A 17,317-nucleotide genomic window follows, 5' to 3' on the forward strand; every position below is an offset into this window, starting at 1 on the left:
TTTTCCTGCTCTCTCTCTCCCAGCTTTTTTTGGGAGCAGCGTAACTAGAGGAGGCTGTTGGTGGCCTGTTGAATTTGTATATGTGTGTGTGTATGCTCATGTGCTTGTGTGTGTGTGTGTGTGTGTGTTGAAGAGAGTGAACGTGTGTGTGTAGGTGTGTCTGTGTGTGTATGCTCATGTGCTTGTGTTTGTGTGTGTGTGTGTATGTGTTGAAGAGAGTGAAAGTGTGTGTGTATGTGTGTGTGTGTGTGTTGTTTGAGGGTAGCACACGGGGTCATCTTCAGGCAGTAACCCCCCAGGAGGCTCCTTCTCAGAGCCCCCCCCTCTATGCACTGCAACAGCACTCTCATCCCGACTGCGCCTTGTTCTTATTCGAGATCGCCTCAATATTAAAGACTTTCACTTTTGAAGTTTTATTTTTTTGTTTTTGAATTTTTTGTTGTTGATTTTTTAAAGCGTTTGTACCCCCTCCACTCTTCTCCACTGCTGGAAGATGGAACTGTTACCAAGCTCCTGAATGGAAGTAGGGAAAGATTGCGCCCTCTGAGCAATAGACTTCCTCTCCAGGTGTTACAAAATTACTGACAGTTTTTCTCTTGTATACACTCCTGTATTTATCCTCCTATCCTCCTCACTACCATATCTGCTTTTCTTATGTACACTTGTATATGTGCATAATGTCCGGAAGCCCCACCACTCCTTTGCTCCTATTTTGTCCACCTTTGCTCCATATCCTCTCTCTTGAGGGCAAGAGGGAACAGGTCACATGGTACAGAGTCAGGTGGATGCTTGGAGGACACCTTGTAAAGTGTTATTCTTTTTGTTTTTCATTTTCTTTTCTTTTTTTCATGTCAGTGTGGCTGCTACTGATCTTTTTTGAAATGCTGTGAAGGAAAGGACAATCCACTTCCAAACAATAATAATATTAATAATAATAATAGTCTTGACAGTATGGACTGGGTTGTCCTTGATTTCATGCCATTGAACAACATGGAAAGAATGTTTGGAGAAAAAAAAAACACTATCTGTATATTTTTATATATGATGCAATATAGAGAATGTACTATACAGTGGTGCTGAAAATGACCCCCTACTGTTTTCAGTTAATTTAAATGGTTTTTAAAAAGAAAGGGTATTTATGCTTACAGCTGATAATGTGATATAAGTCGCACACTTTTTAACAGTTGCAGTCAAAAATATTAAATAAAACTTATACATATAAACATGTTTGTCTTCCTCATAAAACATTGGACATGCAACACGTCTTTGACTTTGATCTAGCTCAGGGTTATAAATGTCAGACAGACGCTGGTATTTCCCTGCACTTCATTACTTTATTGTGAAACTGTCTCATAGATTGTATAGTTAAAGGCTGAACTGTGACCACCACCCTTCTATATAAACAAAACGTCAGTTTCTCAGGAATCGATTTATGGCTATTCGTCAACAGTTCGTTAGGTCACAACACAGTTACACACACCTTTTACTTTATCAGCCAGTCTCCCAAGATATAGCCCAGTTCACTACCCATTGGTTATTCATGTAGTCAGAAATATGACTGGGTTGGTGCGCACTTCCCATGGTCACGTCTGAACAACGTGTATGGTCTCTTATGAACTCATACTTTAACTTATATCATCAATCAAGTAAGACCGTAAAATCGAGTTAAAAATGGCTTCTACTCTAGGTAAGTTTAAAGACCAACTCCTTATGGGGACATGAGTAGTCTGTGTATAGGTGTGTTGAACCTCTCCGTACAGTGTTTACATTTGAATGGATATGCTGTCCCTGAGGTTGAGTAAAATCAATTGAAATTCGAACAAGTAAAGGAATTGTTTGTTTTGGTGAATATATGGAACTACTATTGTGGCGTTTCTCATTTGTTCCTCAGCTGGACACCACTCCGGTTCAATTTCGTTCATTGTGCTTTTGGGAAGAAGAAAGTCCGGAAAGAGTTCAACGGGAAACACCATCCTTGGAAGAGAGGAATTTGAAACAGGGAAAAAAACAACAATGGCGGAAAAAGTACTCGGTTTAGTAGACGAGCACCGCTTGGGTATTGTAGACACTCCTGGTTGGAGTCTCTTGGGTCTTGCCAATTCTGAGCAAGTGAAACAGGAGATTTTGCGTAGTGCTCGCCTCACTTCTTATGGCTTGCGGACCTACCTGTTGATCATTCCTGTTGATTCATTTAAGAAGAAAGACAGGCGTGCTGTGGAAGAACACGTCGATCTCTTAGGTGACAGTACGTGGCCCCATACCATTGTGGTCTTTACGTGGGGTGATCTGTTACGGGGCAAAAGCATTGAGAAACACATCGAACAAATGGGGGAGCCTCTACAGTGGGTCCTACGCAAATGCAACAACAGATATCATGTCATCAGTAATAAAACCGCATGTGACTGCTCTCAAGTCAGCCACCTGCTGCAGCTCAGTCACACTCTGCAGACATCTATTTATCCGACTGCACATGTTATACCACGCCACATTCTTAATATTCCTGATGGAGTGCGATCTCATTGGAGGGGGCGTGATAGGCCTACGGATGCGTCATATTCTATAGAAATGATAAATAACGAACGATGGCGACACATGAACATGCAAGACTTGTACCAACATTAGACAATGAACTGCCTCTAATTCTTTTTAAATTAAGGTCATAGCTTACTATTTTGCCGAATGTCACTTCTTCTTTTGCTCTGGTCTTTGCTATGTGTTAAAGCGACATTATGTAACAATTTTGCCTTCAAAACAACAGCTTCAAATCATTTTGGTGGTACACTGACTTGTAATACGGAAAATGGCTTCTGTACCACTGCCACAACATGCCTGGTATTGCACTATGTAACTTTGGGCAAGCTAGTGCAGTGTTCTCTGTATGGACATCATTTTACTCATTGGCAAGTGCTAAAAGTTACAAAAGGATGCAAGTCAGATGCTGAGCTGGCCTTTTTTCAGTTGGACTAGTCAGTAATAACTTATTAGCTGGCTTGCTTAATGTTTAGATGTGTTAGGGAAGTTGTCAACTCGCTAGTCTTCATCATAAACATCCCTGCCAATGTTATTTATGAAAGAATGCAACATAGCCTTTCACCTTATTGGTGTCATCCCTGTCTCACAGAGATTTGTAGTTTTTCCAGATGCCCAAAGTCATTGGTCATTGACCTCAGTCCTGTCTCAAATATGGAATGTGGAAAATATGTGAATGAAAAACTCAATAACCAATGTGTAGTAACCTGTGTGTGTATTACTAGCGTATATTATCCCCAGCCCTTTTCAATATCTACATGGACGACCTTTCCAGGCAGCTGGGGGGATGCAGTACAGGTTATATGATAGGTGATTCCCTGGTCAACCACTTTATGTATGCAGACGACCTAGCTTTACTATCCCCGAGTACAGGTGGGTTTCAACAGCTGCTTAACATCTGCACTAATTATGGGGTCGATTTTGATGTTAAATATAATGCCAAGAAGAGCGTGGTAATGGTCTGTAGAACTAAGGAGGACATGGATATTAAGTTCCCTGCCTTTCATCTTTCTGGGCAAACTCTAGGGGTGTCCAATAGTACCAAATACTTAGGGCACATTATCACAGACACGTTGGAGGATGATGCCGACATGTTCAGACAGAGGAGATTTCTCTATGTCCAAGCTAACATGTTGGTTAGAAATTCCACCACTGCACATATGATGTTAAAATGTATTTGCTTAGAGCCTACTGCACCGCTCTCTATACAGCTCCACTCTGGGTGAATTACAAGAAGGAGAGCTTGCGTAAATTGAAAGTAGCCTATAATGACTGTCTTAGGATAGAAAGAAACCCAGGAGTACTAGAGCCAGTCAGCTGTTCTGTAATATGGGTCTAACCACCTTCATGGCCTTGCTGAGGAACCTTCCTTTTAAGTTTATGAGTCGGCTGGACTGCTCTACAAATTTTATAATTGATCTGATGACAGACCGCAGCTCTGTCAAGTACACATCTAAGATCTGGGAACACTGGCATGAGTGCCTTTTTTAGCCCTTCTTTCCTTGTATATTTATATGTATTTATGATTGTATGTATTTATGTATTTATATGTAATGTATTGATTATACTGTATGTATTGTGCATCTTCCATGTGGGCCTTGAGCCTGTATTTAAGTTTAATAATTATTAACCATCAGTATAATCACCAGTGTGGATAGAACATTAACTTTTGTCCATATAGTGTAGCCGCGCGTGATTGTGGGGCCCACTCTAATCTGATCAAAATCAAACAATCAAAAACGCAAATAAACTTTCGAAAACCAGAATAATTAAATAACTAAGAAGTTACATAAGAGTTGTTATAAACAGCACTCTCACACTTAAAATTCGGAAGGAATTCTCTACAACGAACGAGTCTGACCTTGCGGTAAAGAGAACAATCTAACCTTCAAGAAGTTTCACCTTGAATGTATAGTGCCACAATACATACATTGGAACTTGGTGTAGTGCATTTCTACATGTGTTGGTTGGTTAGTTTCCCCTCAGAAGTAAACAACACGGCTGAAGTGAAAGCGAAAGTTTGTGACCTAGGTTATGATTTCCTGGCTGCTTTGTGCAGTGTTGAAGTAGACTAACTTAAAATCCCCAATGGTTTTGATGTTTAATGGTCTTCTTCCCGTGTTGTTTTTCACAGGTAACCTATATGTGGTTGTGTGTGGGTTATTTATGATTGATTTGTGCTCATTCATTCTTAAATATAATTTCCTCATGGTAGCTTTCTGGTCATATGATTGCTTTATAATTTAGGCGTACGTGTAAATCGTTGTTTAATTCAAACGTCAAGTTGGATTTGATTGGTAGATTATTCGATTTCATATTAGGCTATGTCCGATGTTTTTTTTCATTTATTAATTCATTTATTTGACTTTACAGCTGTAAGCTGTAGCTTGCAGTCTATACACGGGGTTCGTTGGCAACCATGTCAGTTTATAGACGAACATGCTGTGCGCAACGAGAAAGGACAAATGGAAACAAAATATATACATCGAGATGCCGGGCTGCAGTTCGGCCAGCTCGGAGACAGTCTTGTGCACCCAGAATTAATAACCTTCCTTGTCACAGGTGAGAGGCTATTCTACATTCAGTTACCTCGTCTGAATGCGTACGCTATGCCAACTGACACAAATCATTCTGTGGGTCTTAGCATCTAAGGTGGACATGCGACGCTACGTTAAAGACGAAGTGGACACTATTCAATGCGAGGTCCGCAGGTACAGCACGGGCGGGTTTCAGAAGCGCTGGCCTGGCATGGGAGCCCAGGAACAGGACCTCTGGTTTGCCTGCACACTGCGCCATGCAGAAGGCCTTTTTGTGATCACTACTTTCCTCAGACATAGTCCCAGTAATCCCAATGCTCTTCAGCCAGACTTTCAACACTGGACTCCTGTTACAGATAGAGACACTGTCAGCACCACAGGTACAGTCAGAGTCACTGTAATGTGCATAATGGACAGGATAGAAAACAGTATGTTAATAGCTGCTGGTAACACTAAACTGTTTCTCCTTCTCTTCACATTTCTTTATTTTTGTGGACAGCTGTAATGATGGTGTTGAGCAACACCCCCTCTGTGGAGATTGGGCTGCTGAAAGAGCAGACCCTGAACTGTGAGTTTGCTCTAGACCACAAGTCACCCGGCCTTACTGTGGAGTGGCACCTGCAGCGCATAGGTGACCGCTCCAAGCTCTTCACCTACGACAGCGGGGTCTCTATGAAGGCCATCACCAGGGGTGACGCGTCTCTCAAGATCAACTCAACAAAGCTCACCAGTGAGGGCACCTACATGTGTGTTGTGCACGTGCCTCCACTCTATGGCAGCCAGGAAATTGCCCTGCATATCATGGGTGAGGCTCTAAGACAAAGACATGACTTTAAAGATGTAATGAGTTATTAAAGGTACAGTCCTTTAAAATCAATGTGAAATTCTCATTCCTCTAGCTGTCCAAGTGTGTGCGCCCCAAAAAAAAAACAACATGTTGCTTCAGCATCACAGGGATGAATGTAGTTTGATAGGCTGTTGAGCTCAAATTTCAACAACCTTTCGGTGTTTAATGGTTCCGTTTTGTGTTGTTTGGGTGGCATTTATGAAATAGGCAGCCTTATATCTTTAAGAGCAACCAATAACCGTGACCATGTCCTTCATGATTCTGTAGATCTGCTGATCACCATGACCCTCTCTTTTTCAGAGCCTCCCCGTGTGTCCCTCAGTGTGAGCTCTGAGGTGTCTCTGGTTGTGGGTGGAGAGCAGAAGGTGGTGTGTGAGGCGGTAGGCTACTACCCCCTGGACGTGCACATGGAGTGGCTGAAGAAGTCTCTGTCGCCAGGAGCAAGCCGCATGCCCGAGGTGCTAAAGGTTGACATGTACTCCAGCCACCGCCGCCACCAGGATGGCACCTACTCCGTCTCCGCATTCTTCCTGCTACAGCCCACCCTCCAGGACTCTGGGTACCGCTACACATGCAGAGTGTCTCACGTCGCTCTACGAGTGCCCATCAGAAAGAGCTTTACCCTCAGTGTCACAGGTAAGCCGCGTATCTGTCCAGTCTAAGGATGAGTAAAATTGTGCAGCTCTACATGGCTTGTTTTTCTATGAGACTTTAATATCATTTAGTAATAATAGCTTTCCTGCTCAGTGTCTATCTCATTCCATATTGATATGCATGTTAAATATTAAAGTCATGTATCAGTAACCAAGTAACCAGTGAAGAAAATAGAAAAGTTAGTGATGTTTGTTGTATTTTTGTATCTTGTCATTGCAGAGGAATATTCAGTTATGTGGTACATATTCCTTATTGGGCTGCTTATGCTGGCTTTGCTGTGCTTCAAAATACTTGCAGGTAAGTAAACACAGCGACCTCTTTTACTTATATTTATTCTGTGAGTTTATTTACATTTTGCCATTACAGCCGTGTTCAGCATTGTACTAATTAAGTAAGTTAATCTTAAATCTTTTTCTATTTCAGAAAGACAAGCACGTAAGGTAAGACCAGTCTCCTCACAAGAATGTAACTACCTCTGAAGTTTGACTATGGCTCAGTATGACCATGGCTATGACCCACATCTACAAAGCAACACATTGGGATTATACAAGCATATTCTCAACATTTCATTTCAACTGTTCAATAAGCATTCTTGTTGTTATGTGGCACACGTGATATTATGCAGTCTACCTATAGAAGTGGTAAAAATTGACTGTATAGAACATAACATAGTATCATAAATATACACAATAACCGTTGTTGCACAGAGTGTCTGTATAAAACTAAGATCATTGTATATGTTTACTGAACAGAGCAAACCTTATTGAACACACCAGAGGAAGATACCTGCATCTGCAGATACCTGCTAGCTCTAGAACAGGACTAGTCCTGATCTGACACAGACATGTATGCTACATCAGAGGAGGATCTATTCAAGTTCTACCACCCAACCCAAGACCCAACTCTTCCTAACTTGCACTTCCTCTCCCTTCCTCTTCCTTCCTCTACCTCTCCTTATCTTTCCTCTAATTCTATCTCCTCTAACTAGTACTTAACTCGCACTTACAGTAGTTACATTCCTGCACTTTTTATTCCTTATGTAAAGTAGTATTTATTGTTACGCTAGGTCTCTATTGCTCGTAGCTTGATTATTTTCTCCTTTGTACGTTGCTTTGGATAAAAGCGTCTGCTAAATGACTCAATTTCTAAGTCAGCAAATACCTGTGTTTCCATCTGAATTCTCAGATTTGCTTTTTTCATTTTATTTTACAAAAATGTACTAGCTTATGAAAGCTGGTGGCCAAACTAAACTAATAAATGTGTGAGAAATCAATTCCTGATGGGAGGCCACTTTAATGTTCTGCTTTGTTCAGGAACTGTTGTGAAATTCGTGTGGGGGGAGGGGGACTGGAGCTGAAGTAGAAGTGATTTGTCATGTACTTTGTCTGTAACAACATTATCTATGATGAAACCCAAAAGCTTTGACTTATTATGGGGTCTGCTAAAGTTTTGAGATATTCCTGGCTAATTTGTCATCTGTGGTGCCCGCAACGCCCTCTGTGCCATCTTCTATGATTCTCATTCCTGGTGTATTTAAATACACCATAAACACTTCACTCAGGAATGACAACGGTTTTCCAATGGCACTGAGTGTATTCAGCCACCTTCCTCCTCCCTCCAGTCCCCTCCCTCACGATATTCCTTATCCATGCATTATTTATTTTACATACATAGTTCTTTATTTGTTTGAAAATCTGTTTATATTTTTTACAACCTGGTGTCCAGTTGTGTACCATGTGATATGTGTGCCTGTGTGAAGTGTGAGAGTAAATATTTTAAATGTTTTTGCATTTTATTTTACAAACATGTACTAGCTTATGAAAGCTGGTGGCCAAACTTAACTAATAAATGAGAAGTGAGAAATCAATTCTTAATTTGTTCCTGATGGGGAGGCCACTTCAATGTCCTGCTCATGGGTCTCAGACCAGGGCTGTGGGGAGATGTTGCGAGAGAAACCCAGTGGAAACTGGCGTGCCGGATGGGTCAGGAGTCAGATGTGGGTCAGGGAAACACAACAGCTTTGGGGAGATGACAGCAGCAGTGGGATCCACAGGCTCAAGGCTGGGTAGGTAATATTCCACAAACACAAGTGTGGATTAAGACCCAGTGCCTCCCACCTGAATTGGTGTTCTTTGTGCGGTTCCACCCACTTACCACTTACCAATGTTTTTTGAATATTTCAAAGAGTTTTGCATGAATGCTGTACAAACCTTCTGGGTTAAACGCCCAAAGGACCTGGGAGCATTTCCCCTCAAGTCCAGTAGTCAGTTTGTCTTCTTGGGCCTGCGTCGACACACCATACCCTGGGGGGGAGCATGTGTCTCTGGATTTGATCACAGATGGGAGTTTAAACACAAACAGTCCCTGATCCCTCTGTTATGCCAACTAGAACTGGTAAAGGTGAATGAAAGTGAGGCCAACCAGAATGGCTTTGTTTCAGCCCCAAACCTGCCCGTGTTCCCAAGAGCATAGCCTACCTGCAAGCCTGCCGATGCCAGGATCATTTCACCTTCTTTACATGGAAAATCTATTATTTAGTGACTGGATGTAAGGCTACTATCATAAGTGGAAAGAGACCGTCATAGCATAGGTATGCAGATATTGTGGTGCAGACCAGAGGAGTCATGGGTGGTCAATCACACACACTCTTGTCTACTGAATGGTATTACATATTACACATACTCCACAAACAAACGCTTAGAAAACAATGTATATGAAAATGTAAGCAGTATTTCAGCAAAACTAAAATGTGTCAATCTTTTTTGTGTTTTCTTTGGCTATGTTAGCGTTCATCTCCAATGTCACAATAATTTTAAAGTGATATTACTCCACCTTGTCAGTCCACATGCTTCTTTGGCATCTGCCTTTGTCTTTTCCAGTTCCGTTTCCTTCAGCTTGTCAACAAATACACGTGTACACTGTCTATTAGGGGGTCTCCAAGCGCTATTTGTATTTAGGACAGTGTAGGCCAGGCAAAGTAACCCATTTTGGAGCCAAAAATAGAATTAATTGTAAAATAATTTTTTTCAGCATAGATCATTTCTATGAGGTGTCCAGAACAACATACTAAAAGTCCTAAGAAATCCTAGTTTAAGGAAATATGTTTAATTCTGAGTTTAATTTTTTTGTATTACAAGTTTAATTCTGAGTTAAATTTTTTTGTATTACAAGTTTCTTTAAAAATGAATTTTAATATGCAAATGAGCTACACACTAATCGAATATGCCCAAAATACACCCTAGGCTTAATTTTTTCCTTTACTCCTACCACAATAAAACTTAACATAGTAAAAGTATACATGAAAAGTACGTTTTTTTGTATTACAAGTTTCTCTTGAAATTAATTTGAATATGTACGTGAGCACACTTATTGAATAAAGAAACTTGTAATACAAAAAAAATTACTTTTCATGGGTACTTTCATTGTGTAAAGTTTTATTTTGATAGGAGTAAAGGAAAAAATTACATTTTTGAGGTGTATTTTTGCCATGCATTATTGGCACAGATCTCAGATTGATGAGAATTAAACATATTTCCTTAAACTAGGATTTCTTAGGACTTTTAGTATGTTGTTCTGGACACCTCATAGAAATGATCTATGCTGAAAAAAATAATTTTACAATTAGTCGGTCGTAAAACGCTACTTTGCCTGGACTAGTGGTGTAAAAGTGAGGTACACTCTGCAACTTCAGGGTGAGCTCAGTAGCAAAATGCGTAATGGGGCTTTAAGAAAGACACTCCCATGCTGGTTGTATCAAATCTACCTATCATGTTGAACGCAAAAATAGTGCGGGTAAAAGGGCATTGACTTTTCTGGATTGCCTGGACCTGTTTTAACACGGAAATGTGCTGCTGGGGTCATTTAAGGACGAAATTGCTACTGCCTCCCGGACTATCTACATCTGATTTCCGCCTTTTAATCTCACAAGTAAATGGTAGCGAATGAGATATTAATTTATGTCAAACTCTCTTAGTTTATGAGAACCTTCATGCTATGTAGCCAACTCGAATTTTGCCACGCCATTGTGCTTTTTCCAACTGAAAACTGAAAGTTTAACGATGCTGAAAATATTTGTGTCAGGGTGTGTGTTTTTCCCTGGACTTTTCTTCACTTTTAAACACATCTTTAAAACTCGTTTCAAAAACTGGAAAGACGCGGATGGGGCTTTGGTCAGTGAACGGTAATGCTTCCATGCACTTATTGTTATCTAAAGTCTATTGTACAATTGAGACACCAATTTAAACCCATTGATGGTGACTGACCAAGCTACTTTCTACTATGAGGTAGCATAGGCTATCACAATCAAGCTGTATCAACTCAACTGTACAGACAGTGTGTCTCAACCGTACTCCGCTGACCACCTCACGCTTTTCGCTAGATAATGCAATGACCTTGCATGACATGATAGCATGGAATATTTAGATTTATAGTGCACAGAATAACGTTTGCAATGATGCAAGTTGCGTTTGTTGATGACGTATGGTTAATAACATATTCATTGTAGAAGGGACATGATAAAACCAAATCTTAACTAGGTAAAAAATACTTTCGCCGATATCTCAGTACGGGAGATGGGTTAGGTGCTCAAATTTCCCGGGATCAAAGAGGACATTAGTATGCATGTGCAAACTAAAAATCACGTCTCAGGATTGCTGCGCATGCAAGTTATGTCGGGTGTATCAACTGTACACATGTCTCAACTGTACTCAGTCTACCCTAATTGTTAAGGACAAACTCGATTGTGGAACTCATTGTAGACAACAGTGACCTTGATATATTTTGTCTATATAACTTCTCGTTTGCTGTCACAGTAACTGCTTTGTTAGACGTGTGTAAGCAGGAATAGACACGGTTAGCTATTTGATTTGAGTGTTGGCTACGTTGTTTTGTTTGTTAATAACAATGCATTTCGTCCAAAACATGTCTTACCAAAGGATGGTTTCCGCCATACATGCAATTATGGCTTCCACGGCAGGTGTTTTAATTGTTGCTTCCTGTAGTGACATCATGACTGACAGGTGAGAGAGAGAGTTATTGATTCCGTTCCAAAACCATAATCGATTCTGTCAGGTTACAGCGTGCATAGAAAAGGGGTCTTTTTTTTTCAAAAGATCCTTTCCTGAAGCACTGAAAATCCCCAGCATCTTTAGTTTAAAATTGTAGCCCTGATGTTCCAGTTATCGGTATTAGTCAATGCACCACTTCATTTTGGGTGGTAATCAGCTAGTTGTGGTGCGTTCAGTCTAGATGGTGATGGTTTTTGCATTTCAGAATTCTGCATTTCCTACATTTGTTGTTGTAGGCACTGGCTTGCAACAGATTTCGTATGGTTTGGAGCTCCATATATGGCCTACGACATATATGCCATGTACCAGGTTCACTACCTCAAAGAAAAGGATAAAGGGCATGCAGAGTACAAAGGCCACTCAATTCACACAGTCACAAAGTTCCTCTGCAAAGACTTCCTGTTCGTCCTTCATCACGTGGCCCTGCTGACTATCTTCATGCCCGTTTCTCTGGTCAGTAATAGGGGAATGAATAATCGTGTGTATTTTCTGTGCAAAAAAAACCACCAATCCTAAAATACTTTTCTACTGTTTCAGTTCCTACGGAGAGGCCTTGGAGACTTCTTTATTGGTTGTTTCTTCATAACAGAACTTAGCACACCATTTCTATCAGCAGGAGGGGTTCTTATTCAGGTTGGTGTCATTTCAGTTTCATTTCTAATTTCAGATTCATTTTGGAGCATGGAAGTTGCCATGGTCTCTCAGTAATAGTATGTCACTGCATGCTGATTTTGTTTTCCTCCCGGCTTGATTGTTGCACTACTTTAACTCATGAAATAGACAAAGATTTCAACTAGATTTCCCAGAGTAACTGCTTTCACATGTTTTCTGTTTGCTTGCAGATGGGATTACAGGATTCTACACTGCACAAAATCAATGGTCTGATGCTCCTGCTGACTTTTTTCCTATGTAGAATATTACTCTTCCCCTTCATGTACTGGGTCTACGGTCGTAACTATAATGTAGCTTTTTACAAAGTAGCCCTACATCTTCCCTTGCACTGCAACCTTGGGAACCTCTGCATACTGGCACCACAGCTGTACTGGTTCACCCTGTTATGCCGCAAGGCTCGCCGTCTCTTCCTTCAGCAACACAAGAAACGGGATGGTCAGTCTCCTAAAACAAGCTGACACCCGATTTGTCTCTTTTCCCCCCTAACATCATGTATTTTGTACCAGGTATGTATCAGGTTTTCATTGTATGTGCATTGTTGAGGCAGAGTTAAATGTTCATAGCCACTTCTGATGTGTTATTTTTACAACTATGCATCAGTGTCCTTTCAAAGCCTTTGGAAATACAGAACATCTTTTATCAGGCAATTATGCAAGAGACCTCAATACTTTTGTTGTCATTTGACCCTGACATTTGACAACTCAATCTTCAGAGGCCACAGGAGTTACCGTAGTCTGTTTGTTACCTCACATTCACAAGTAAAATGATCATACTCATGCTCTTGCTCACAGCAAATTACAGCTTGACCCCCTCTAGTCATCTGTAGCTTTAGACTATGTGTTTGTGGTCCATGAGGAAGGTAATGATCAAAGTATAAAGGTCCCCATCAACCAGATCTGACTTTTCAAATATGTGTGTATAATTGTGTGCTTTCTGTTGCTGTAAAATTATTTATTTTATTTTTGTCCCACACCATTATTGTCTTGTATCCTGCAGAGGAGTGCAACTTTGCTGACATTTCTTATGTTGATATGTGAATTCAGATATGTGAAGACTAATTTTAGTCAGTCAACATAGATCAAATTCAGTTTTGTCGTACAAATTATGTAATAGATAGAAAATGGTGTTAAGACGATTCTTTCTTGACTTTATTTTTGTAATTGTTAAACAAGTTGTATAATTAAAGTTTTACTTAAATTATAAACAGATTTTGCCTTCAGTAACTTTGTCCTTGTCTTGAAGTACACAGTACACAGACAATGTTGACAAGTATGGATCTGCTGTAGAATGCAAAAAAAAAACATTAATCACTAAAGTAAAAAAAGAAATTTCACATAATTGCATTACAGCTGTGCAATCTTCTGTTGGAGAATAGATTTCATGTGTTCACTTTCCAAGTTGTCAGTGATGGTTTTGAGAAAGTGCCGTGTGTTATCGCTCTCAAGAGAAGTGCAGCTTTTGGGGTGCACCGCAAGGGTCATCTCATAAAGCGTCAGAATTTCCAGTGCGCACAGGAACAGCGGCTCCGACTGGCTTGGCATCATCACATGCACATGCATCACGTGGCAGAACAGCTGCGTCAGAACAAACAGCACCTCCTGGCAACCCACCTCACCACCGGGCATCGGGTCATCTGAGGGCGAGGCACTGGGTGGGAGTTTGGCCTTTAATAAGTCCAGCGTCTCTCTAATGGTGCTGGCGTACAGCCGCCCCACATGGGACCAGCCAGGACGAGGGAGCCAGTCAGCACAGCTGGAGCCGCAGAGCAGCTGGAACAATCGCAGCAGCAGCACAGACTGGCGCAGCTCGCTGGCAAACGCCCGGAGATCCAGCAGAGGCAGGAAGTCGGCATACTCCAGAGAGTAAGGCACATGGAGTCGCCCGGAGTTGAGGAGGTGTTTCACTGCTTGTATGAGCCTGGCCCACTCTCCCATAGTACACCACGGAAGGGTCTGTGAAAGGGCCAGTAAGAAGCCTTTGCTAAACATGCTGACAGTGTCCGGTGAAAGCATATCTAGAGACAGGGACTCCAGCATAATGTTCTGAATCACATCAGAAAGACAACAACACTCCAGCCATGCCAACAGTCCTGTGCCTTCTCCATACTGGGCCAGCTTCATGCCAGACCACTCCTGTTCAGGCAAATCACACACTTCCAGTAGTGAACTTGGCACCTCATTCTTAAAGTGATCGCCCCACAATGCTTTCAGATGAAAACGCACAGTCCAGTCTAAGGCCTCCACTTTATTATAGAGCCAGAACAGGGCTCTGGACCAGACACTGGGTGCTGCAGCAACTTCCTTACCGATGACCTCACCCAGGGTGCTCAGAATGGAGGTCAGAACCTCTTTGGACTCCATGGACACATGCACATCTTCTGAGGTCACCTCCCAACACCTGCAACTGTCACTCAATAACTGACACAGACAATACAGAAGGGGAAAGGGGGAGCAGTCCATTATCCAATGAGAGGAGCCATCTTGGGGTTCCAGAACCAATGCAGAATGAAGTAGCCTTAAACACAGTTCCAGGCTGTAGTGGTGTGATGATGGGGAGGAAAGGTATGGCAAGATGAAGGTCTGGAATGCTTCCTGAGGAGGAACAAAGCTCCTCCCAGTGTCACCAGAGGGCTCCATCAGGGTGACCAGGAACTGGAGGAACTGCTCCTGCTCCTTAGAAGAGGACAGTTTGTCTTCCATGGTCTCTTGTAGACAGCGGCACAGCAAGCTTTCACCCGTCTTCATCCGCTCCTCATTGCTTGGCTGAGCGCCCAGCCCAGAGAGACATTTTAGAATTTTGCTAAGATGGATGTGAGCTCCCAGATTCATCACAGCTAGGTGGCAGCAGTGACGCAAAGTGGCCTCAGGGTTCTGAAAGGCAACGCGGGCTATAGCAGTCACAGCCAAGTCAGAGTTGCTTTGTGCTCCTCCCTGGATAATGCAGTTGAATGCTAAATTAAGGTCCTCACTAAATCCCTCTGTTAGAGCCTGTGGTAGATGCCCATGCAGACCCTTTTTTGAAAGGTTGATCATTTCAACTAGTGTGTCATTTTTGTCTGATGTCGGTAGTTCACAGAAAAGGTCAACAACAACATCTTTGAGTCTTCTGCAGTTCTGGACACTCTCATCAGTTTGGCATTTGGCAGTGAGAGTGGAAACCAACTTCATTACAAGTTCTCTTTGTTTAAATACAGTTTTGTTTCTCTCAAGACAGCTGATCCACTCATTTCCATCGAGAGACCAGCTCAATTCAGCAACAAATAACTGGGGGAATTCCTGAAATCCCTGCAAGCGATGGTCAATGATGGCCATAGCAATGGAGGCCATTTCAAAAGAAGACTTTGTTGGTTCATTATGTAGCATGCCCTCTGATATTTTTTTCAACGCATTTTTGAGCTCATTTGCACTCTCTTCTTCTTCGGTCTCAGAACACTTATCTAATGACTGAAGCATTCTATGGATGCTGTTCCTCAGAAGTAGTACACTCCTCTGGTTACATTTCTCTGCCACATTCAGCAATCCTCTCTCCTCCCAAACGTGTAGAAGGCAAAGTGCTGTCTGCATTGCTTTTGTAAAGGTGAGTCCAGCTGGCTTAAACTTTGATGGAGTCTCAACAGCAGCGAGGTCTTTCTGTGCTTCGCTAATTACCTTCACTAGGTCAAATCTCTCTGTTGTGTTATGCTCTTTAGCGAGAGCAACCTCCACTGAAAGCCTCTCAAGTTTCTCACGAGCAGAGAGTTCTTTCTGCTGGTCTAATAGGTATGACGTATAGATGGAGTCAAGGCAGTTGGAGAGTGCGAAGCAGCACAAATCCGATGAATTTACGGCGTCTTTGATTTGCCTCACAGCGCGAAAGAGATGGAACATCACACTTCTGTCTGAGGTTATTTCTGGGCCAAGCTTTGCTCTTTTTGGGGCCTGAGATGGAGCATCAGTAAACTGGTCGACAAAGACGCGGTCAAAGGTCTCTGTACCTCCCCAGTTGCCCCTCCAAAGCCCCCTCCACACCTCAAGCAGGAGCTGGGCATCCTCAGCAGTGGTTTCAATGGTGACATACTGGACAAGATGCTCAACCTCTAAGCCCAAGTCAGCTGGTTGTAGACACATAAGCAACTCTACATATATTTTGTAGAAGTCCATTGACTTTATCACCTCAAACAGAACTGTGCGGTTGATGTCAGGGAGTTGATTAAGGATTGAAAATAGGGCGTTTTCCTTCCAACTTGTCTCTACATTCTTTCCCCTCTCTTTCTCCAAAAGCTTGCTCCATATGGTGCAGAGAATCCTCTTTCTCAAACAGACCTGCTCTTCATGCTCTCTTTGTCCTTGTCCATAGAGCTCTCCGATTGAATCAATTATTGGACGGCCAACTGTGCTCCATTCTTCCTTCTTTACAGCAGACAGTGACCCTGTCTGACAGAGTTTATCTGCCAGCAAGAATCCACCCTGAAGCACTGCAGCCTTCTCCCCCTTCAGCCAAGGTTCTAAAACCAGAAATACATTTCAATTGTCATACAATGTCACCTTGGTGTAATTTTAGATTTCAATTTAGATTGAAGTTCAATTACGAAGTTCCTCGTAATTCATAGGTTACTATCATATCCAACATATTTATTAACAGCACAAAATGTAAAACTAGAAAGTTGTTACGTTAGTTCTCAAACTAAGCTTTACATAACAACATAACAGCAAAGGTCTGACATCAGCAATGCTGTCCAACCTGTAATAATGGCTAATTACACAGCGTGGATGCACGATGCTAAAATGTACTTTACCTTGAAACATAGCTGCGCGTGATTGTGGGGCCCACTCTAATCTTATCAAAATCAAACAATCAAAAACGCAAGTAAACTTTCGAAAACCAGAATCATTAAATAACTAAGAAGCTACACTAGACTTGTCATCACAGCACTCTCACACTTCGTGATTTAAAAATTCGGAAGGAATTCTTTACAATGAACGAGTCTGACCTTACGGTAAAGAGAACAATCTAACCTTCGAGAAGTTTCACCC

The 17,317-nt window shown here is 41.8% G+C and overlaps 3 protein-coding genes and 1 long non-coding RNA gene across 11 annotated transcripts; 3 read left to right on the plus strand and 1 right to left on the minus strand.

The window, feature by feature from the left end:
• The first annotated feature begins 154 nt into the window (after positions 1–154).
• On the plus strand, positions 155–2,434 carry LOC116221826. Its single transcript, XR_004164298.2, has 2 exons — positions 155–1,687; positions 1,892–2,434. It is a non-coding gene; the product is annotated as an uncharacterized LOC116221826 (long non-coding RNA).
• A 762-nt stretch (positions 2,435–3,196) lies between these two features.
• LOC105907793 (tapasin-related protein-like) lies at positions 3,197–7,571 on the plus strand. Of its 2 annotated transcripts, none has more exons than XM_031573451.2 (8): positions 3,197–3,402; positions 4,903–5,091; positions 5,174–5,446; positions 5,566–5,871; positions 6,214–6,549; positions 6,787–6,864; positions 6,991–7,007; positions 7,320–7,571. In XM_031573451.2, exons 1-8 carry the CDS (start codon positions 3,288–3,290, stop codon positions 7,332–7,334), a joined length of 1,329 nt encoding a protein of 442 aa, XP_031429311.1. In that variant the 5' UTR covers positions 3,197–3,287; the 3' UTR covers positions 7,335–7,571. The 2 variants fall into 2 exon arrangements, with proteins under 2 accessions (XP_031429311.1, XP_031429312.2); XM_031573452.2 differs by having other exon boundaries at positions 3,310–4,663.
• A 2,680-nt stretch (positions 7,572–10,251) lies between these two features.
• LOC105907816 (TLC domain containing 3A) lies at positions 10,252–13,509 on the plus strand. 7 transcript variants are annotated; one of them, XM_031573453.2, is made up of 6 exons: positions 10,281–10,501; positions 10,648–10,747; positions 11,502–11,585; positions 11,870–12,086; positions 12,171–12,266; positions 12,476–13,509. In XM_031573453.2, the coding sequence occupies exons 1-6, from the start codon at positions 10,411–10,413 to the stop codon at positions 12,761–12,763; spliced, it is 876 nt and encodes a 291-aa protein (XP_031429313.1). In that variant the 5' UTR covers positions 10,281–10,410; the 3' UTR covers positions 12,764–13,509. The 7 variants fall into 7 exon arrangements, with proteins under 7 accessions (XP_031429314.1, XP_012691656.1, XP_042564647.1 ...); XM_031573455.1 differs by having other exon boundaries at positions 10,413–10,494; XM_031573454.2 differs by lacking the exon at positions 11,502–11,585 and having other exon boundaries at positions 10,252–10,501.
• Positions 13,432–17,266, minus strand: gemin4 (gem (nuclear organelle) associated protein 4). Its single transcript, XM_012836195.3, has 2 exons — positions 17,080–17,266; positions 13,432–16,788 (listed from the first exon to the last, which is right to left on the minus strand). The coding sequence occupies exons 1-2, from the start codon at positions 17,087–17,089 to the stop codon at positions 13,649–13,651; spliced, it is 3,150 nt and encodes a 1,049-aa protein (XP_012691649.2). The 5' UTR covers positions 17,090–17,266; the 3' UTR covers positions 13,432–13,648.
• Between the last annotated feature and the right edge of the window lie 51 nt (positions 17,267–17,317).

This window comes from Clupea harengus, chromosome 9 (assembly GCF_900700415.2).
Source record: "Clupea harengus chromosome 9, Ch_v2.0.2, whole genome shotgun sequence".
Classification (NCBI taxonomy): Eukaryota; Metazoa; Chordata; class Actinopteri; order Clupeiformes; family Clupeidae; genus Clupea; species Clupea harengus.